General features: G+C 49.4%; 1 protein-coding gene across 1 annotated transcript in view; it reads right to left on the reverse strand.

The window, feature by feature from the left end:
* The window catches only part of cacna1ib (calcium voltage-gated channel subunit alpha1 Ib), an 85107-nt gene extending 61874 nt beyond the window's left edge, over window positions 1–23233 (reverse strand). Inside the window, exons 1-2 of the mRNA XM_078079880.1 lie at window positions 22661–23233; window positions 4699–5017 (exon numbers count right to left, since the gene is read on the reverse strand). Of these exons, the coding sequence (XP_077936006.1) occupies window positions 4699–5003 (305 nt within the window). The 5' untranslated portion in view covers window positions 5004–5017; window positions 22661–23233. The remainder of the gene's footprint in view (window positions 1–4698; window positions 5018–22660) is intronic.
* Between the last annotated feature and the right edge of the window lie 487 nt (window positions 23234–23720).

Raw genomic sequence — 23720 nt, forward strand, 5'->3', positions numbered from 1 at the left:
CAAACAGAGAGTCATAAATATTACACACGTGTGTGTGTGTGTTTGTTGGACAATCCCACAACTGGATCAGCAAATTACTCATGAATTTAAATATTTTGTATAAGAAGACAAGCATGAGTCTGCACACACACACACACACACACACACACACACACACACACACACACACACACACACACAACAAATAGATACACAACAGGGCTGTGTGTGTGTGTGTGGTTGTGGCGAGTTTTTCAGAATGTCACGGCTTTATTTAGCTGCTCATAAGCTCCAAGGGAAACGGGCCGAGGCAGCGACAGGAAGTAGAGAGGGACAAGCTGCAGCGACAGGAAGTAGAGAGGGACAAGCTGCAGCGACAGGAAGTAGAGAGGGACAAGCTGCAGCGACAGGAAGTAGAGAGGAAGGACAAGCTGCAGCGACAGGAAGTAGAGAGGAACAAGCTGCAGCAACAGGAAGTAGGGAGGGACAAGCTGCAGCGACAGGAAGTAGAGAGGAAGGACAAGCTGCAGCGACAGGAAGTAGAGAGGAAGGACAAGCTGCAGCGACAGGAAGTAGAGAGGAACAAGCTGCAGCAACAGGAAGTAGAGAGGAGGGACAAGCTGCAGCGACAGGAAGTAGAGAGGAACAAGCTGCAGCGACAGGAAGTAGAGAGGAAGGACAAGCTGCAGCGACAGGAAGTAGAGAGGAAGGACAAGCTGCAGCGACAGGAAGTAGAGAGGAACAAGCTGCAGCGACAAGAAGTAGAGAGGAGGGACAAGCTGCAGCGACAGGAAGTAGAGAGGGACAAGCTGCAGCGACAGGAAGTAGAGAGGGACAAGCTGCAGCGACAGGAAGTAGAGAGGGAAAAGCTGCAGCGACAGGAAGTAGAGAGGAGGGACAAGCTGCAGAGACAAGAAGTAGAGAGGAGGGACAACCTGCAGCGACAGGAAGTAGAGAGGAAGACGGTGAACTTGTGGATTTCATCCATCGGCTGACAAACGCTCTGGTCTGTTTGTTGAAGTCTTCTTCAATACAGCATGATGTTCATTTAGTTCATAATGATGGTCCATTTAACAGACCATACAGGAAGGGGACGCTTTAGGGCGGAGCTACACGCTGATTGACAGGTCTCTACCACAGACGTACTGGCGTCTCTGTGTCCTCCTCAGTCCAGATGAGGTCACTTCATTTCTGCACATCGAAACAACACGCTACTATTCATGATCTCAACAGGAGGAACACGTGTTGGTGTGCGGGGGGACGGGGGGGGGGCGCTGACACGCTGATGTCCGTACACAAACACACGTTGACACATTGTCCCTTTAACACACGCCGTCACGCCATCACGCCGCGCCGCTGAGATAATCTGGAGGGGACGGAGATCAGAGAAAAGTTTCTCCTCAGGGTTTTTGGTTCCGTGAGGAGATCCAGACAGATGGTTGCAGATAACACACACACACACACACACGCACACACACACACGCACAAAGCTCTCCACAGGAACCAGCGTGTTACCTGGGGAGCCCGGCGGGGGATGCCCAGCTGACAGTAATGCGTATCGGCAGCAGCCAGCGTGACATCAGCATGTGTGTGTGCGTGTGTGTGTGCGTGTGCAGAGAGGAGGCGACACACAGCGGTGGAAGTCCAGCGTGTGAGGAATGGACCTAATGAACCGCTAATGAACCCCGAGACGCTGGTGGGACGTCACAGTAACGTCCTCTTCAATCTCACGGATCGGAAACACTGAAGTTCCTCCACGACATTTAACGGAACCAACGCTTATTGTTATTTACCACGAAGGGAAACCGTTTGGACACACACAGCATGAGAGGGATTCTCTGTCTGCGTCACAGGGCTCCGTCGCCATGGGGGGGCGAGGGGGGGTAAAGAGTCTGGTAAGGACCTTAGAATGAAAACAGCTAATAAAAAAGAAACAAGTTGTGTAAACTAATGTAAACAGAATGATGGAGCATGTTAATGCATACAAAGAGGGGGGGGGGGGGGCGCTCAGGTCCCAGAATGCAGCGGTTCTACGGGTACATACCTAGCATTAGCATATTGATTAACATGTACATTAGCATAATGACTAATGCCGCATTAGCATAAAGCAGCATAAAGAGAGCATAACAGAAAATACTGAGTGGCTGTAGAGGAAGGAGTACAAATATATCATCCCCCCCCCATGACAGCTGTTGACAGCTTCAGATTCCAACATGGCTTCATGAATCAGTTCATCCATGCTGCACACGTCCAGGTGGGAGAAAGGAGCGTCCCAATGAGGGAGGGTAGCTGTCATACACTGTATATATATATATATATATATATATATATATATATATATATATATATATATATATATATATATGTAGGGCGCAGGGGGCCACATGTGTTTGTCCGCAGGAGATGAGGGTGAATTGGAAGCTATTAATCTGACCTTCCCCTTGGAGCAGAATATACAACATATATATATTAAGTTGTCCCGTCCTGCAGCGTTTAACGTCTCGGCCGCTCCGCTGTCTCCATTAGTCCCGCCCCCACGTTGCTTTGTTGCACGTAAACAACATGTTTTTGCAGAAGAATGAACACGACTCATTGCTGTGATCATGACGGCGTTCCCGGGGGAAGCTTCTCCGTGCTTTCACCCTCACGGCCTTCAAGTCGCTACGAGCTGCGTTTCACAGCTCTGCAGATTGAAGAAAGCAGCGACGTCCACCTCCGTTACAACGGCTCGCCCGCTTTCTGCAAGACCATTCCTCGCACGTCGTTTCCTCACGAGGTGGGGGGGAAACAACGGGGGGGGGGGGGGGGGGGTGATGAGGGTTGGCGACAAGGAAATGATCAAACATGTCAACCAGTGATTGGGAATAAACGCGGGGCGACAGACGTCTGACCCGCCCGTCTGCGTCGCATACCCAGAATCCGCCTCACTGACCGGAGGATTTAACACAATGAAACACAAATGATTTTCTGTCTCAGGGAGAAAGGGGCGAGCCGGGGGGGGCTGAGGCAGCACTCACAACTCCTTACGCACCAATAAGTGGACAAACTAAAATGAACTGCCAATCAGCGTGTAGCCCCGCCCCACAGCGCCCCTGCTTTATGGTCTGTTTGACTCTAAATGCACCATCATCTACTAAATGAACATCATGCTGTGTTGAACGAGACGTGAAACTAGAGACTGAGACCATAAACTCATGTTTACAATGTTTACTGAGGGAATAAATCAAGAGAGAAGTAGAGTCATTTCCTCATAGACGTCTATGGGAGCAGAGGAGTCGCCCCCTGCTGGTCACTACAGAGAAGTAGAGTCATTTCCTCATAGACGTCTATGGGAGCAGAGGAGTCGCCCCCTGCTGGTCACTACAGAGAAGTAGAGTCATTTCCTCATAGACGTCTATGGGAGCAGAGGAGTCGCCCCCTGCTGGTCACTACAGAGAAGTAGAGTCATTTCCTCATAGACGTCTATGGGAGCAGAGGAGTCGCCCCCTGCTGGTCACTACAGAGAAGTAGAGTCATTTCCTCATAGACGTCTATGGGAGCAGAGGAGTCGCCCCCTGCTGGTCACTACAGAGAAGTAGAGTAATTTCCTCATAGACGTCTATGGGAGCAGAGGAGTCGCCCCCTGCTCGTCACTACAGAGAAGTAGAGTCATTTCCTCATAGACGTCTATGGGAGCAGAGGAGTCGCCCCCTGCTCGTCACTACAGAGAAGTAGAGTCATTTCCTCATAGACGTCTATGGGAGCAGAGGAGTCGCCCCCTGCTGGTCACTACAGAGAAGTAGAGTCATTTCCTCATAGACGTCTATGGGAGCAGAGGAGTCGCCCCCTGCTGGTCACTACAGAGAAGTAGAGTCATTTCCTCATAGACGTCTATGGGAGCAGAGGAGTCGCCCCCTGCTGGTCACTACAGAGAAGTAGAGTCATTTCCTCATAGACGTCTATGGGAGCAGAGGAGTCGCCCCCTGCTGGTCACTACAGAGAAGTAGAGTCATTTCCTCATAGACGTCTATGGGAGCAGAGGAGTCGCCCCCTGCTGGTCACTGCAGAGAAGTAGAGTCATTTCCTCATAGACGTCTATGGGAGCAGAGGAGTCGCCCCCTGCTGGTCACTACAGAGAAGTAGAGTCATTTCCTCATAGACGTCTATGGGAGCAGAGGAGTCGCCCCCTGCTGGTCACTAGAGGGACGTCCGTGTCTGAGAAGCTCTGATCACAGCCGTGAGCAGCTGCTAGACACTGTAGAGCTTAGTGAGGTGTTTGTCTTTAGGTGTATTCGTATTGTGTTAATTAGGAGAATCCAGATGGGTGATAATTTAACTTCTAGTTTCCTTGTAAACGAGTGTTTACATCACACTCAAACATAAATCGCTCGCCTTTTAAGCATCTCTCCACTTGTTTTCCTCCGTCTCTGCGGTCGGGGACGAAGGAACCTGAAGGTTAATGGACAGGTGAGGAGTGCAGAGCGCCGTGAGGAGAACAGTGATTTCCGCCTGGTGGGTTTCCCTCCATCACGCCGATCACCGGCCTTCTCCCTGATTCATGGCATAAATATGCTTCCTTTTCACATTGCAGCTGCACAGTCACACAACACCTGACAGGAGGTGTTTTCAGCGGTGCGATGTCAACTCTCCGCCCCCCCCCCATGCAGCGCCAGGTGGAGGCTCACCTGTCCAGCGGATGTCTCTTCACAGAAGAACCTGAGCATACAAGAGAAAGGATATGGGCTGGAGACCATGCGGATGCAGCAGCTGCGGGGACAGGAGGTCTGCTTCAGGCAAAAGAAGACCACGGGGGCGAGCTCCGGGTACGGCGCGCTGGTGGCGCTGCTGTGGCCGTCCTCCTCCTCTTCGTCGTCCTCCTCATCGTCGCCGTCGCACTCCACCACCTCTTCCTCGTCCTCCTCAATCCTCCCGTCCTCGTCCTCCTCCTGTTCCTCGCGGTGCGTGGGGGGCCTGCGGGGGGAGGAGGAAGTGATGGCCGCAGTCCACGTGGCGACGCCGGGCCCCTCCTCCTCCTCACTCGTCATGGCGACGCAGCGCTCTGGGAGGGGAGAAGGTAGGTTAGGAGACGTCAGTTCACTCATTAAGGAGCTTCCAGAGGAGCAGTATTTAATGCAATGTACTCAAGGACAATACTTAGGTACTTATCAGGTACTTGTACCTGAAGTTTCCTACTTTTCATCTCCCTACATTCGTCCTGCAGCTTCATTTATTTCACACACAAAACACATGAAGCGTCAGAAATGGACCTGATGGCTCATAAGCATCAGATACGCTTTACTGATTCAGTTCAGAGGGGAAGCAGCAAAACTATTGATGCATAAATGTCACTCACTTACTGCACTGCTCTGATCTACCGGTCAGTCGCAGTAACAGTAAAACATTATTATTACAGTGTAATACTACTAATACATAGCAGTAATTAGATCAAAATAAACAGTGAAATATATACAGATATATCTGTATATATTGTTTTGGGAAGCTTGGACCATTCATTTATTCTATTAACTGCTGTATATTGGTTTTTCAGACCTGCTGTGCTTCCTATTAGAAAACATGCTGCGACAGTAAAGTGACACCAGAGGTCGGAACTAATGACTAAAGAATGCTGAGAACAATGTTACAAGTTGTTGGACAACAACGCGGGACACTTGACCCCCGACGGGACGCCGCCGTGGTAGAGACCTGCTTCATGGTCCGTTTGACTCCAAATGGACCATAATTCACTGAATGAGCAGCGGAGACGAGGGGCGTCAATGAGTCCGGCGGCTTCCTGGGATTAAACTGTCGAGGTGATGGAGATAAGAGCACAGGAGCAGCCGGTGTGGAGGAAAGTGCGTCCGGGCTTTAGAAAGTGAGGCTCACGTTAAAGATGTGATGTGAGACTGTGAATGTCTGCAGAAGTTTCCGGGCCTTTTGTTGCAGAGTTAATGTTCGCGCGTGGAGGGACCGCAAACCGGCGCCGTGGTCTCTGCACCGTCTGGTTTGATCAGTGCAGCGTCGGCGCTGCACCACGTGACGGGTCCAAAGACGCGCACAACCACGAGTCCTCCTCCTGTGTGGTCCTGCAAATCGAACACGACCCCCCCCGAGTGGGTAAAAGAACTCCTCTGCGGCCGAGTCTGAAAAAGAACTTTGAAAACCGACGTTCAACGATCAGAAGACTCCTCCAGTGAGGCCGAGGTTCAGCTCCTCTCTGGTAGAATAACTAAAGTCCACTTGAAGATAACATCACAACAGCTGCCCCATATAAAGACAAAAGTCCACATATCCAGAGTTTTACTGCCGGATAGAGACTTTAAGGATTAAGAGTTGGAGCCACTTCAGAACACTTGCTCTCAGTCGGAAGCTAACCGCTAGCTAGCCGCTAGCTAACCGCCACCGGGACCGGTGCTGGGACTGTTAGGATGTGATCTAGATGCTCATTAGTGACACACACAGACATATTGTGGGACTGGGGGGGGGGGTCCTCATTGGGACGGACCCTCACACCAGCTCCCAATGTGAAGCTCCTCTGAGAACAACCGTGGTGAATTTAAAAGACAATCCAGCTGTTTGCCAGACGACGAGCACTTTGCGTTACGTTAGGTTCCACTGGAATCCCCTGAAGGAGAAGTTCTCCCTCTCTGCAGCTCTGCACCTCCTCCGAGGAGCCGCGTGAGATGATCTGGATCCGTTAGTCTGACTCCATTCGCTCTCCCAGTTGTACCCTGACAGCTGACGATGAGACGTGTGTGTGTGTGTGTGTGTGTGTGTGTGTGCGCTGCTGGCGGAGTCGAGCACAGGTTTGTCGCGGCGCCGAGGAAATCATTAACGATTTACAAAACGTACACCGCCCTCCCGTCGGAGATCCAAAGCGCCGCACGCCGTCGTGCGTCAATTAGACATGAATGAAATACTCACTTTTCACATTTTCAACACATTACAGGACATTTTGACCAACGAACGGGTGCAAAACTAAAGAGAAACTTTCTTAATAATAAATGCATCCGGCTGTGCGAGGGGCCGACCCCATCGCTGTCGTGCTCTGACCGTTGTCACGGTAACCAATGTCCGACATGACTATCTGAATGCAAAGTAGGCTGGAGAGGGTTTATGTGTGTGATACCTACAGGACAGCGACGGGCCTCTGGGAACAAGTGGGAATTCGAGAAAAGAAAAAGCATTTTGCTGACGGCAGCTGATGCTGGATCCCCCTCAGTCCTCGTCCTCCTGATCCAGTGGATCACACCATCCTGCCAGAGCGCCTCCACACCACCACTGGACCTTCAGCCTCGGCACTCAAGTGGTTTAATACGCCCCGCTGGGAAGATGCAGAGTCCAGACTGCTCCCCGTCTCCCGTGGTGTTCCGCAGGGGTCCGTCCTCGGCCCCGTCCTCTTCATCGCCTACATGCCCCGCCCCCCCCCCCGGCCGTGTCATCAGCAAACATGGAATGTCCATTCACTGTTATGCTGACTACACACCGCTCTACATCAAGGCTCGTCGTGGCGCAGGGGTTAGAGAAGGTGTGCTGGGAAGCACAAGGTTGGTAGTTCGAGTCCAGGCTGCCCCATGTTCCATGTCGAAGTGTCCCTGAGCAAGACACCTAACCCCTAATTGCTCCCTGGGCAAAAATGTGTAAAAAGCCATGGGTTTAAAGTGTAATGTACGTCGCTTTGGATAAAAGCGTCTGCTAAATGACCTGTAATGTAAAGGCAGGACGTCGGCAGCCACGTCATGTCTCACCGCTTGTCTCGGAAAAGCAGTGGAACCGTTCATTCTAAATATTGTGCTGGAAATGTACTACGACTGAAGAGTGACACAAAAGTGACAATTCAACATTGAGAAAATGTTTCTATTTGGCTTTTACGACGGAGCCCATTTAATGTGTTTGCAGTGTTTGCAGGAAGCTTCAGAGACGACGCTTTCTTACAGTCAGCTCTCCTAAGCCGAGGAAACACCGGCGCTTCATACGTGACAGCTAACGGAATTAGCCTTTAATTGATGGGAGCGTTATCTCATAAACCCACTGGAGACCATGGAGGAGGCCAACGAGCACTGAGGGGGAATTAATTTGCGTGGCTGATGCTATTCATTTCCATTGTATGAGGAGGAGGGAGGGAGGAAGGGAGGAGAGAAAGAGAGAGGGAAACTGAAGCCAGGGCAAGAAGAAGGGTATTAGTATTGAAAATAGGGCTCATGCATTCAAAGCTGATCATATGGTCTCTCATTTAATTATGTTTTAATGCAAGTGTTAAAGAATATCTGAAAGGGTCCAACCCGACATCCCGACCTCTGACCTCTCCGCTTTGCATGTGATAAACTGCTTGTTCCTCCTCACTGAGAGCAAAACACTCGACTAGATCTCCACTCTTTGCTGTCCTGCTCCTAAATGGTGGAAGGAGGTCTCTGAAGACATCAGGACCACAGAGAGCCTTCACATCTTCAGACTAAAGACACACCTCTTCAGACTCTACCTCCACTAACACACTAACTAACTGTAGCTCTTACATTGGTGACATGTGATGTAATGTACTCAATGACGCGTGAACGCGTCATGTATGTCAAAATTCTAATGTTCTCATGTTTACTGAGCAGAGCCTGAACGCGTCATAACAGAACTGACGGGAACCTCCGTTGGTTAGCCGTTAGCTGTTAGCCATTAGCAGTGCTGCTAACGGTAGTAGCTCTCCTCCTGTTGATCTGAACACTGATTGGTTGGTTTCACTGTTACGTGATCAGAGACCAAGTCGTCGTCGATGCTTCACAGAACGTAAACTTCGTCTACGCTCTGATGGTTAACGGTGAAATTGCTCCCTTTTTGATGGACGTGGTCTGATACACCACTGATGCTCAATATTTGACCAAGTCCCTCTGAACCAACGTGGGACACAAAGTCTCAGCGTTTTACTCTTAGAGCCGATCCACATATTCATCAATAATCTACAGATTATTTCAGCCTGTGGAGCAGGACGGACACGTGCGTCCACGCGGCGTCCTGCAGGACGGACACGTGTCGGTGCCGGGCTGTCTTACGTCCTTTGCTGGAGGGGTGCCGTGCGTCTCCACCTCGGTCGACATGAAGCCGCTCGGTCCGGTTTGGTCTCGTTAAAAGATTTACTCGTTCTGTCCGTCCATCCTGGACGGAGACGGACAAACCTCTTTACATCCAATCGGTGTCTTTCACAGACTTCCCCTGTAAATAGTGACGTTTCTTCCTCACTCAGTAGATGAAGACACACACTGTGTGTAACTGTCCCCTCTGTGATACACATCGTTCTTCCACCATCAGCTTTAAGCGGAGGACTTCTCTCAGTCCGACAGCTGGAACGTCAGTTATTCAAAAAGAAAATAATGATGTCTGAAGTCCAGATGATGAAATGTTAAACTGCTGATATTAACGACAGTGTTCCTTCTATTCGTATTAACTACAGTATTCACTGTTTATTCCAAAAGAATCATAAAACCCGTCCTGACTATCAAACAAACTTATCTTATTACATGTAAGTCTTTCACACAAACATCCATTTCCTGCCCATTGGAAGCTATTTGTTGCTACAAATTATTCCTCCATGCTTAGTGATGAGTTTGGTACAATGTCCTCAGCTCTGTCTCTGTCTTCTATGATTAACAGGCTCCGTTCAGCGAGCCAGATGTTACACGGCGTACTGGTGGACCCGTCTGTCCTGAGAAGGGAACCAGAGGAAGTGCTTTGAGACTGGAAGGAGGAGGAGGAGGGAAAAAGCAGTGGAACCGTTCATTTCAAATATTATGCAGCAAATTTACTGCGACTGAAAAGTGAAATGAAGCAATTTCAAAGAATTACTTTCAACATTTTGAAATGGAGAAAAGGTTAAATCTATTTGGCTTTTACAACAGAGCTCATTTAATGTGTTTGCAGTGTTTGCAGGAAGCTTCAGAGACGACGCTTTCTTAAAGTCAGCTCTCCTAAGCCGAGGAAACACCGGCGCTTCATATGTGACAGCTAACGGAATTAGCCTTTAATTGGGAGCGTTATCTCATAAACCCACTGGAGACCATGGAGGAGGCCAACGAGCGCTGAGGGGGAATTAATTTGTGCGGCTGATGCAATTCATCGCCAGTGGAAAAGAAAAAGGTGGGTGGAGATCTAAATGTAATATCTGGGTGTGGTGAATCAGGAAACTGAAAAAAGAAGAATGACGTAGTTGGCTCAGAGGATGTTCCATCTCTGAAAGCTGTACACTCAAACACCTGTAATACAACAAGTGAAAAGACAAATGCACAATGACAAGTGAAACCGATAAAACATGCATTCTGTGTAGTGACCAGCAGGAGGCGACTCCTCTGCTCCCATAGACGTCTATGAGGAAATGACTCTACTTCTCTGTAGTGACCAGCAGGGGGCGACTCCTCTGCTCCCATAGACGTCTATGAGGAAATGACTCTACTTCTCTGTAGTGACCAGCAGGGGGCGACTCCTCTGCTCCCATAGACGTCTATGAGGAAATGACTCTACTTCTCTGTAGTGACCAGCAGGGGGCGACTCCTCTGCTCCCATAGACGTCTATGAGGAAATGACTCTACTTCTCTGTAGTGACCAGCAGGGGGCGACTCCTCTGCTTCCATAGACGTCTATGAGGAAATGACTCCACTTCTCTGTAGTGACCAGCAGGGGGCGACTCCTCTGCTCCCATAGACGTCTATGAGGAAATGACTCCACTTCTCTGTAGTGACCAGCAGGGGGCGACTCCTCTGCTCCCATAGACGTCTATGAGGAAATGACTCCACTTCTCTGTAGTGACCAGCAGGGGGCGACTCCTCTGCTCCCATAGACGTCTATGAGGAAATGACTCTACTTCTCTGTAGTGACCAGCAGGGGGCGACTCCTCTGCTCCCATAGACGTCTATGAGGAAATGACTCTACTTCTCTGTAGTGACCAGCAGGGGGCGACTCCTCTGCTCCCATAGACGTCTATGAGGAAATGACTCTACTTCTCTGTAGTGACCAGCAGGGGGCGACTCCTCTGCTCCCATAGACGTCTATGAGGAAATGACTCTACTTCTCTGTAGTGACCAGCAGGGGGCGACTCCTCTGCTCCCATAGACGTCTATGAGGAAATGACTCTACTTCTCTGTAGTGACCAGCAGGGGGCGACTCCTCTGCTCCCATAGACGTCTATGAGGAAATGACTCTACTTCTCTGTAGTGACCAGCAGGGGGCGACTCCTCTGCTCCCATAGACGTCTATGAGGAAATGACTCTACTTCTCTGTAGTGACCAGCAGGGGGCGACTCCTCTGCTCCCATAGACGTCTATGAGGAAATGACTCTACTTCTCTGTAGTGACCAGCAGGGGGCGACTCCTCTGCTCCCATAGACGTCTATGAGGAAATGACTCTACTTCTCTGTAGTGACCAGCAGGGGGCGACTCCTCTGCTCCCATAGACGTCTATGAGGAAATGACTCTACTTCTCTGTAGTGACCAGCAGGGGGCGACTCCTCTGCTCCCATAGACGTCTATGAGGAAATGACTCTACTTCTCTCTGGATTTATTCCCTCAGTAAACATTGTAAACATGAGTTTATGGTCTCAGTCTGATGCTCATTTAGTGAATTATGGTCCATTTAGAGTCAAACAGACCATAAAGCAGGGGACGCTTTAGGGCGGGGCTTCCTGTGATTGACAGTTCCTTCCCAGATATCTTTGGTCACTTCCTGTCCACTGGTTGCAGCCAATATGGCGACCTGGAGGCGTCGAGCTCTAGCAAGTGATCTCAGCGTCATTTGAGGAAGGCTGAAGACACAAAGACGCACACGTCCCACGAACCGGTGCACGTTGTGTTTGTGAGGTCGCGCGACGGCACCAGAGCGCCAGGATCTACGGCTGATGGAGAACCAGCTGCTGAGGGGCGGATGGGATCCATCGGCCCTTTTTCCTTCCCATGAGAAAGGCGGCTCGGACGTGAACACACGCAGCCCGGTTCGTCTGACTGGGAGGACCGGGAGGAGAGCAGTGCATCCTGGGAGTTGAAGCGAGCTGCTCCCTTCGCTTTCTGACAATGTCACAATTCTACAAAATAAATATTCCCTCAGGCGTTGGGAATCATTTAGATGATTCTGAACACACACAAGGTGAAAACACATCCGGCTCGCCATTCACAACATTTTCATGGTCTTTCTTTTTTTACTAAACAGAGTGATTAGTCTCAGCGAGAGAAAAGAAAATTACTGATTTCCCTCAAATGAATCATCTCAACCTTTAATTTCCTCCCCTGATGTAATATCTGCAGTGCTCTGTAATTACATGTCATCAAGTTACTGTAGAGGTTGGAGCTGAATTTAAAAGGTTGCTGCTCTGCTACGTCGGGGAGACACGAAGGGACAAATGAACACTGGTGCTGTCACCTGGTCACCTGGTCACCGGGTCACCTGGTCACCTGGTCACCTGGTCACCTGGTACAGAACCAAGTCCATCTACAGCGAGATGACTCTGCTGTGAACATGGATTCACTAGGTGAGACTTTATTGGACGTGATCATTGTGGTGTTTTTTCTTTTACAAAAGCAGTGGATGGGAAGTGACCAAATAAGGACTGAGGAGGACCTGTCAATCAGTGTGTAGCCCCGCCTCTGAAGCATCGTGTGGTCTGTTTGGCTCTAAATGGACCATAAGCTGCTAAATGTCATCGACACACAACAGTGTCAACAGGATTATAATTACTGTCGTTATTATTATGGAGGTAGTCAACAGTTATTGGGTGAAAAAGATGTAGAAACGGACAAAGCAGAATAGATGAGTGAATAAATCAAGCTGGACGCGATGATCATTTATCCGCCGCCTTAAATGACTTTCATGTTGATGGTTTAGTATTTAATGGGATGCAAGTGGTTTCCAGATAGATTATCTTTGTGTTTTCTGGGTCATGCACTCATTTAACAGCATTAACACCGGCACATAAGGAATGAGTTATTATTCAGCCAGCTACGGACACTAAACAAAGGGTTGTACGCCGATCAACCTCCTCGCTGTAAACGGAGGTATTATCTAAAGGAGACATTCGGAGCCTCGTATGACAATTAGGGGACATTCAAGAAAGAAATTGCAGATGATGGTAACGTTTATTTATCGACGTGGGGACGACTGAATGCAATTTACTACTTTATCATCGTAAATGGATTCACAGTGCAGATGCATGTAAAAAGCCACTTTGGAAGATCTCGTCCAGGATCCTGAGGACAGGAGACAATCGGGCTCCATAGTAGCCGCAAAGTTTACTTACTTATATTAATCTATTGTCATTCATTCATTTGAATTACTGCCTTTTAAATGCTGAGTCTCCTGTTAATTATATGTGAACATCGCCCCGCCCCCCCAGTCCCGCATCATGACGTCATCATGACATCATCACGACATCACTGTTACCGCTACCAAAGCCCCTGTCGGCTGCTTTGTTACAGCCGTGTGAACCCAAAGTAAAGAGACGCTGAAACGACAACCGGCGATGTGTGAGAGTCGGACGTCAGCGCTGTAGCCGCTCCGTCAACCCTGGGAGTAAGGTGACGTGGGCGTGAATGTTACCGGTCTGTCCCGCGCTACGCACATCAACACACACAGCCCTCATCTGCTGTCACACAGCAGACGGAAGACACATCAGATTTCAGAGACGGAAACGAGAAGAAGACAAAAAGAAGCTCGGAGACGATCGCACAGAAACAGGGAGGGAAATATCGACTGTGTCCCAACCGTCCCAATGACAGCTCGTCTTCGTCCCTCCTCATACACCCCCCCACACACACAACGCCATACGAGCGTTGGCCACGGGAGGGATGGGGGGGGTCAGAGGGCAACGTGGACGTGACGTGAGGAAGAGACGAAGAGCGAGGGAGGCGTTGGATGATGATGGAGGGGGGGGGGCTGCGTGGGGCAGATACCTGGTGAGTAACGGCGGCCTGAGGCTAAATAACTCCTCGCTAGAACTACGCAGGAGGATCCTCGCTGTGTGTGTGTGTGTGTGTTACAGGAGCATATACACAACACACTGTGTATATGCAGAGAGCACCATGGAGAGGTGAAGTGAAGAAGAGGAGGATGCTAAACAACTGTGAGGAGATGAAGAGGCATCCCAAGGAGGGGCAGGGGGGGGTCAAAGCATCCAACAAACATGGAGACAGGAAGCAGAAAGAGCGCAGCAATCAATGAGAAGAAGGAAGGAGGCGAGAAGGCGGGACCAGGAGACCAGTGGAGGAGAGTGAAGGTCCACCTGAAGGTCTCGGTGTGTCCGTCCTGAGCTCTGAGTCACACGACTCAGCAGCAGGTCTGAGCGTCACCGGTTCAACGGGCGGCAGCCCAAATACACAAATACTAATAACAAACAGCACGGATACGCCGTCGGCGCGCCGTTGTCATAGAAACAGGAAGTGACGGGAGCTCCCGGCGCCCTGCGGCCGCTCCTCCGCCCGTAGACCTTCCTTCGCTGAGCCAGGAAGTCAAAGAAAGGAGGCCAGGAAGAAGGTGAGAAGAGGTGGGAAGCCCGTTGGGGGGGCGGGGGGCAATTAGTAAGGAAGGGAAGTGACTCTCTCCCTCGGGTTGGTTGAACGTTGGATGTGAGGCTCTGTGTTCTGTTAAATAGGCGACGCCGCGCAAAGAGAGCAGTGTAGATGAACGCACACAAACGCACACAAACCCACTCACATGCAGCACTGTGATCGGCTCTGTCGAGACTTTGCACCCCCAACGCTCACATGTCGGCAACATGCAACGCACACAAACCCCGGTTTTACGTAAGTGTGTCGCACACCCACTCGCTGGGAGTTGACGCCGTGCAGAGCATGGAGGTGAAGGGGGGGTTCATTTCCTCTCGTTTTCAACCCGCGCGGCTGAATGCCGATGTCGATGCTGAATGCGTGGAACGAGAACAACATCAACGCGAGAAACAACATCCAGCTGCATCGCTGGAACTGGAATCGGGAGGCGTAATGAAGTGAGAGAGGCAGATGTAACCAGCAGGCTGTGGCTCCAGTGCGTTGAAGCTGCATTCTCTGTACCGTCCACTAGGGGGCGACTCCTCCGCTCCGACACAGGCCTGTAAAACAACATGGCCACGGCCGTAACACCAAGAGGCCGATGGAGGACTGTTGCAATTCACCCAACTGAAGGGCACAAGTTGCAAAAGTCCTACTTATTAATTCAAAGTGTAGCTCCACTGGTGTGGAGGCAGATTTCACGGCCTCGCAGCAGGAAGCTTCTTCCTCGTGTGCATTTGTTCGTGTTTTCCTTTTGGAATTAAGAGGTTTCCCGGGCGGCGGAAGTGTTGGTTTCCATTAACTGTCTGGGGCCTTTAAAATCGCCTTGAGGCGTCAAACCAGCGTGTTTGATGCAGGCGGGTCGCAGGCTGCCGGAGCGCCGTCTGGCACTCACGGCGCTCTCTTCAGCTTGATGGCGGTTGCGTCATCCGCTCTGTGTCGCGTCTCCTTCCAGCTGCAGCCGAGCCTCCACCGCTGACTGAGGGAAGTCATTTAGCAGTATAGTGCTGTAGTATTACTGTGCAAACTCTACAATGTCAAATATTTTTCACTACACATTTGCTGTAAATTACTGTGACTCGGTAGAAGCTTAATACTACGGTAATACTTAAAAAGCATGAAATACTTTTTCTGTGAGGAGTCACTCAAAATAGATTTTCTAAATGCTTCTTGACATAGAATGTAACTTAGACGTCACATGACATCGCGTCCGGCAGCTTTATATCTCTTTTTATCGGACACGTCTGAGTGAGGAGACAGACTGACAGACTTCCGTTACGTCCAGTAAGTAGTTGAATTAAATAGTAATAATTCTTCCTTTGCCCCAAACTAACTGGATGTAATAATCATTTAAGCTCACGGTTCATATCAGACCTTTAGAGGTCATCAGCCCTCCATCATCAGTCCTTCTCTAGAAGTCATCAGTCCTCCTGAAGAGGTCATCAGTCCTTCTCTAGAGGTCATCAGTCCTTCTCTAGAAGTCATCAGTCCTCCTGAAGAGGTCATCAGTCCTTCTCTAGAGGTCATCAGTCCTTCTCCAGATGTCATCAGCCCTTCTCCAGATGTCATCAGCCCTTCTCCAGATGTCATCAGCCCTTCTCTAGAGGTCATCAGTCCTTCTCCAGATGTCATCAGCCCTTCTCTAGAGGTCATCAGTCCTTCTCCAGATGTCATCAGTCCTTCTCCAGATGTCATCAGTCCTTCTCCAGATGTCATCAGTCCTTCTCTAGGGGTCATCAGACCTCCTGTTGAGGTCATCAGCCCTTCTCCAGATGTCACCAGTCCTTCTCTAGAGGTCATCAGACCTCCTCTAAAGGTCATCAGACCTCCTGTTGAGGTCATCAGTCCTTCTCTAGAGGTCATCAGACCTCCTCTAGAGGTCATCAGTCCTCCTGTTGAGGTCATCAGTCCTTCTCTAGAGGTCATCAGACCTCCTCTAAAGGTCATCAGACCTCCTGTTGAGGTCATCAGTCCTTCTCTAGAGGTCATCAGACCTCCTCTAGAGGTCATCAGTCCTCCTGTTGAGGTCATCAGTCCTTCTCTAGAGGTCATCAGACCTCCTGTAGAGGTTATCAGGAGTCAGTGATAGACTCCCTGCTGTGAGTCATTCTTTGTAAAAAGGTTCAGAGCTTTACAGAGACATGAATCTGAAAAGCCCGGCGACAAACTGAATGAACAGAGAAAAGCCGGAGGCAATAAAGAGACTAAGGAGGAACAGAAGGAACCGATAAGAGACACTGGAGAGTACGATGAATATCAGGTTTGATTTGTAGTTCAGTGCCTAATATCAGCTTCAATCTTCCATCTGTAACGAGTGAATATCCTCTTTGGCCACAGGTTGAGAATAAAGCCTTGGGATGAATTCAGGTATCAGTGATGATACCAATGTTCTCGAGGTGGAGATTCCTTTTAGCTCCGGCTTTGGTCCCCACCGACTCCCAGCGACCGCGAGCAGAAACCTGCGAAGCTCAGTCGAGTCGAGAGCAGCTGCAGATTTGGTGATCAATTATTTTCAGACATTTTGTAGATCGTTATTAAGTGTAAGTAGCGCGAGTAGTGAGCCATTACGCTCAATTTGATTTCTGTTCCGCTCCCTGGCCGAGTTCATCTGTGGCCCTTTGTCCGTTTCTCTTTCATTTACTCGCCCTTCAGAAGAACCGCCTTCTTTTTGCAACCGTCCACCTAAAAAGTGAGTTACTACAAGTCATCCCCAAAATGGGTCTCAATCTTTCGTTTTGATGCTTCGGGGCGGGGCTACACGATGATTGACAGGTCGACAACACAGACGTACATAAATCTCAATCCCTAAATGGTGACGTCCTCCTCACTTTTATGAGAAAAGCATCACGGACAAATCATTTAGGTGAAGAGTCAGAACTCCAGCGTGTGTTTATTTACTGAAAACTACAGTATTTCAGATGGAATTCATCTGTAACTTGATCACAACACGGTTTCCAGCTGTGATGTAATCACGCTGCTTCGCTTCATCAGAACTCGACAACGGGAGAGAAAACTCCCTAAATGGCAACTGGAGTATTGTTTGTACAGTCGACAATAATACATGCGAGTACTTGTTTATGCCTTTAATCACATTTATTAAATCATCTCCGTGCCTGATTATTTTTAGAGCGGTTTCTGGCGACGTTTGGTTCCTTTTGGACGACGCTGGAGATAAAATGTAGTTTCATTTGCCAGCGCGCGATGAGAGGAGGTGGAGGGAAGGAACAGATGGAGGTTACTGGAAGAAGAAACCAACAATAATGTTTACAAAAGAGAAGGAAGCGAAACACCGGACGGAATCTGCTCCGCGGTGTAACTTCTCTCCTGAAACCGTCGTTTATTGATGAGGCTTTGGGGACGTTTGTCAGAAGGCGAATCAGCCGACGAGAGATGAGATGAGATGAGATGTCCCCCCCTTGGATACATGGAGACATGTGGAGGTTTTATGTATTCAACTTTTAGATCCCCGATCAGGTCTTTTCGCGATGAATTGCGGATCAATATTGACGGATACAGATCTGTGGTTTCTTTATAGCAGCTGGTCTACGAGGGTCAACAATGTTCATTTTCACCGTCGCCGAAGTCAAACTTCCTTCCTTCTTTCATAAAAACACACAATTCAGAAGATAATGAAATAAATAACTGTTTCTTGAGTGAAACGAATCGTTTCTTCATAACGTGTCATGAGCTGCGTTCACGCCGTTAAACCACACGGCGCAGAATAAACACCGACATTCACGGAACCGTCGTTCCGTCACGCCGACTTCAGGGGAAGAAAGTCCTATTTCCCTTTGTGGCCGCGCTCGTGAAAGCGCCCGCCGGGACGGGCCGCGCAGCCCCGCCGTCCCGTTTCTAGACCACGGCGGTGGTCTTCCAGCCGCTGCAGGGGGACCGCCGTCCCGTTTCTAGACCACGGCGGTGGTCTTCCAGCCGCTGCAGGGGGACGGTTCCTCTGACCGGACAGCTTCGTGGTCCAGGAGCAGAAGTGACTGGGAACAAAATAGACTATGAGGGACACAAATGACACGAAACCGATAAAAACAACAACGCAAAATGAAACCGAAGCTTCAGGCGGTGAGACTCCAACAAGCGGAGTGTCTCTACTGTCCGGTGCCTCCTTCCCTTCGCCGCTGCCTCGTTTCCTCTGTCCTAGCTCGCTGCTTTGCTTCAATTATCAGCCGCCAGGTGTGGACACACACACACACACACAGACACACATTCCCTCAAACTGAAGTGGGAGCGGAAAACAATGGCGGCGATATTGCAGGCTGGTGGCGAACAAGAACGTGGGCGAGCGAGGATTAATTACAGATATGAGAGAGAGAACATGTGAGAGGATGGGGGGGGGGGATGTGATATTTGGGAAGCCGCCTGCGTGATGGTCACTCAGAGGACGCAGTCGTGCTGATTAAACGTGAACAACACAACGAGTTGACGGCTGGAAGTGGTTCTTCAAGTTAAATTCTCATTTCAGACTCTAACAGGAGAAGATTCATCCAGAAAAGGACCTGCAGATGAAAGTCTCACATGAAGACAGGTTAGAAATCCCTAAACAAAAGCGTGTGGCCTCAATCTTTAGTTTAAGTCCTCTTCAACACAGTGTGACGCCCATTTAGTGGATTTAATGTGCTTTGGGGGCGGGGCTACAGCGTGATTGACAGGTCTCTACTCCATCAGGAAAAGTCACACTAGCCAAATGTGTCGAAGAGATGGAAATCAATGAAGATCCACCAGGTCACTTCTGTGAGTCGCCGAGACGTTGAGTTGTGTTTGGTTTTCGTTGCGTTGCGTCGTGTTTTTGTCGCGTTGTGTTACAGTTGCGTTGCATCAGATGGAAGAAAACTTCTACGACTACGCAGTGAGGCAACATGTGTGAATGCATGAGACACGTCATTGACCAGTGATCCACACACACACACACACAATCAATAGAGCTGATTAAGCAGCTGGGCAGAGACAAATAGTCCATTACGTGTGTGTGTGTGTGTTTGTTTATCGTTTGTTTGTCATTGTTTACATGTTACATGCGTGTGTGTGTGTGTGCCAGGGGCCTCGGTTCGGAGGACGTGTTGATCCCAGCGAGTCTCGCGTGGACGAGAGGAAGAAACTCACAGTCCAGAGACAACGACGCAAGAAAGGTGGAAAAACTAAGAGCTTTATTTTGTCTGCTGCGCCTGAATAAATCATCTGCTCTGAGTTCACCAATGACTGATGAATTAGTAACTCAGCGCCCACGTGACCTTTAGCCTGCCGGGGTTTAGGAAGACTTCCTCGGTGGACTCTTCAGATGCTGTTAGTCATCATTAGTATTACTTGAGCTGACTAAACTGGACCATGGCACATCATTTGGGGATTTTAATACTGAATAAAAGTTCATTTTATCGTTTACACATCCTCCATCTCAACATATCGTTCTTCTGGCACCATTTGCCATAAAAATCCATCTAAAGAAGCAGAAATCTGTGAACGATCCGTCTCTTTTCTTACAGGTGGTCTTTGCAATGCTGGCAAATGGAAGCGTCCGGTCTCCACATCCCTTGTATTTGGAACTGATGTTGGATGAGAGAAGACGGAGCTGAACTCCTGTTCGTCGTGGAGTCAGCAGATAGTGGCTGTAGTCTTGGAGGTTGACCCCTCCCTGCAGGAGCTTCAAGAAGCCCCCCGTCACACTTCCTAACTCCCCTCACCAGCTCAGCGCCTCTGAGGCCCTCAAACACCTGCTTTAATACGCTTGTGTAACAGCGCTAAGGGCGACGTTTCCACACACACACACAAATATAAGAAACGGGAATAAAACTCAATTCTGGAGAAGAAAGACTCAAGTCGTCTCTCATAGTGCAACAAGCAGTCCTTCAGCAGAAGGTACGGAGAAGCTCACGCGAACGACAGGAGATCCTTTGATTATTTTCGTCTTGTCTTCATTTTACACAGCACAGCGTTAACTAAATATAGAAATGATGTCACACGGTAGATAAACTATATGCTCTCGTGCCGAACGCGGCTCTTCTGTGTCATGACGCCAGTAAAACCAGACAAACCCGGAGCATCACGGGTTGACGTGGCAGAAGGACTCAATTGCAGATTTCAATAACAAAAACGGATTTATTCCACAAAATCAAAAGGCCTGGGGGGCAAAACTCACCACACGACACTCGACATATGAAGCTCAATAAACCCACCTGGCCTAAATACACTGGGACTGTGTGGAAACAATCAGGGACACGGCAGATAATCCCAGGGGACGACGGAGGAAGTGAAGCTCACCCAGGTACGACGACGCAGGGCTACTGAACTACAAAAACACTTCATTGTGTTGTTCATAGTTTGAAGTCAAAAAGTTTGAAGCTGTATTTTGAAACCAAGAGTTTTTATGTATTCATTTATATTTACAGTATTGTTTCAATAGTTAATATATTGTTCAATTCAAAGAAAGAAATTACCTTTGCCAATAAAAGAAAACCTTTCCTTAATGTCGTCATTGGTTGATTCTGTGCCTTTCGGTTCAGGCACCATTTTGGCATCGGTATCATTTTAATCAGAACCAAGCCAAACGATACCCACCCCTGTTCATTAGTCGGGTTGTATGAACTGGCCTCTCTCGCTCCTCTAAAGCTCCTCAGAGGTTAAAGATGTGGCGTTCTGTAGCCTTCAGGTGTGACCGGTGAGTAGATATGTAATGAAGAACATCTGGAACCACTGAATGAGGGCCAGTGGAACTGCTGGTCACATGTGCACGATGCCACAGTACAACTGCCTATTATACTGTGCTAACGTATCTACGGTACATTAGCTACATTACGTTAGCTACGTTACGTTAGCTACGTTATCCGTCCATCTACACATACAACACATCAATCTATCCATCCATGTATATCCATCAACTATCTACACATCTATTAAATATCCATTTATCTACCTACATATCCATCTATCATCCATCCATCTATTAAATATCCATTTATCTACCTACATATCCATCTATCATCCATCCATCTATTAAATATCCATTTATCTACCTACATATCCATCTATCATCCATCCATCTATTAAATATCCATTTATCTACCTACATATCCATCTATCATCCATCCATCTATTAAATATCCATTTATCTACCTACATATCCATCTATCATCCATCCATCTATTAAATATCCATTTATCTACCTACATATCCATCTATCATCCATCCATCTACACATCCATCTATTAAATATCCATTTATCTACCTACATATCCATCTATCATCCATCCATCTACACATCCATCTATTAAACATCCATTTATCTGCCTATCCATCCATTGATATATCCATTCATCAATCCATCTATCATTGCATTACTGGTCATTTAGCTGACGCTTTTATCCAAAGCGACTTACGTTGCATTTTTTGTTAAGCCATGACGTTTTACATTGTTGCCCTATCATCTGTCCATCTACACATCCATCTATCTATGCATCATCTACTCATCAATCTATTGAAACCCATGGCATCCATGTATATCCATCTATACTTCTGTTAAATATCCATCCATCTATCTTCTACCCATTCATCCATCCATCTAACCCTCTAATTATCCATTCATTTATCATGTGCGAGCCAAGACTGCTGTCCACCAGATACACTTGTGTTCATCTTGTCACCGTATAAACATTAAAGGTGTCATTAATGTGCCTCATGGGTTCTTTGAGGGGGAGCAGGTGACTCCTCACCAGCACAAAGAGCGCCGCCTGTTGGCTGTTTGCCCGCTTTCCTCCAGAAAGATCTCTACAGCGGGCAGAGCAAATATTTACCCACAACAACCAGGGGGTTGATGCACACCGAAGCCCCCAAAAGAGGAGAGAGAGAACAGAGCGAGTCTCGACCTGTTGACCCAGAGCTGTGAAGGGAAAACAGAAACCCCGTTCGGATCGACCTGCAGGGGCGTCACATCATTGAAAAGCATCTTATCATTTATTTCTTTTATAGATGACTTTTTGCTTCAGTAACAAACAGAGGCAGGAAGCCACAAAGACACTCACGTGACCATTCTGCAGCAGCACAACGAGGACCTGACAGCTGAATGTTGGCGTGATGATGCCGCGTAATGAGACCAGAGAAGCTTCTGAGAAGTGAGACCCTGGACGAGCCGTGACGGACGGCGACATTTCAAACCAGCGGGACAAGAAAAGCGACACGTGTATGGAAACATGTTCGTTTACCTTCTCAGACATGGAAGTAGAGCGCGTCGGTGTTTCAGGAGGAGGAGAAGGAGGAGAAGGAGAAGAAGCGGTAATCCGTGAGCGACTTCTCCGCCGCGCGCTGAACTCCGGAGCCTCCGGTACCGGACGGATCTCCTCTCAAACCCGGCGCAAACACCCGGGGATCAGCCTCCCCGGGCCGGACGACTCCCCGTCACACATTTCTGGTTCCGCTCGGAGAGGAGACTGAAGCGGCTGGAGGGGACGATCCGCGCGCGCATCGGGACCGGGTCCGACGGCGCGCCTCCGGGAACCCACGTGTCCCCCGCGTGCGCACTTCCCTCTTTAAATCCCGCTCTCCGGCAGTGGAGAGAAGCCCAGAAACTGTATCCAAGTTGCGCGCGGGGTTAATCTCTCCATCGGGGCCCGTTGACGCACTGCGCCCCCCCCCAAACCCCCCAAACCCCCCCGTCCCCGGAGACTGAGAGGTAACGGGGCGGCTCCGGGTGGCGGCTCCTTGTCGTCGCAGGTGAGAATTGAACAGAATCTTGGAGGGAGATTATCGAAGCAGACATACAGGAGAGTCCCGACCCCCCCCCCCCCCCCCCCCCCCCCACGCCCAAACCTCCTCCTCACGACCCCCCACGCAAGGTCCCCAAAAAAAACGGAGGAATGTGAGGCGCAGCAGGCGGTCTGGAGGTCACAGCCAGAAGAAGAAGTCCTCCAGTGAGGCTTTACCTGCCGGCCGGTCGCTCTGCGGGTCCCCGGTGCGTCTCCAGTGGAGGGGGGGGGGCAACAGTCGCTGCGTGAGCCTGTACGCACCAAACGTGTGTGTGTGTGGGGGGGGGGGGGGGGGGGGGGGTGGACCTCTCTCACCTGAGTAATATCAAATATCTTCTTCCGATCATCTCAACGAACCACGCGGGCTCCATGTGGACATGGGGGGGACATGAGGAGGGGGGGGGGGGGGGGTAATGTTCACGCTGCTGAAGATTCATGGTCCTCCTCTGGCTCCTCTGAAGGCAGAGTGAGAGTATCTCCTCCACCCAACACTGTACCTACAGGTACAAGCGCCTCCTCA

Source organism: Gasterosteus aculeatus, chromosome 9 (assembly GCF_964276395.1).
Source record: "Gasterosteus aculeatus chromosome 9, fGasAcu3.hap1.1, whole genome shotgun sequence".
In the NCBI taxonomy this organism is placed as follows: domain Eukaryota; kingdom Metazoa; phylum Chordata; class Actinopteri; order Perciformes; family Gasterosteidae; genus Gasterosteus; species Gasterosteus aculeatus.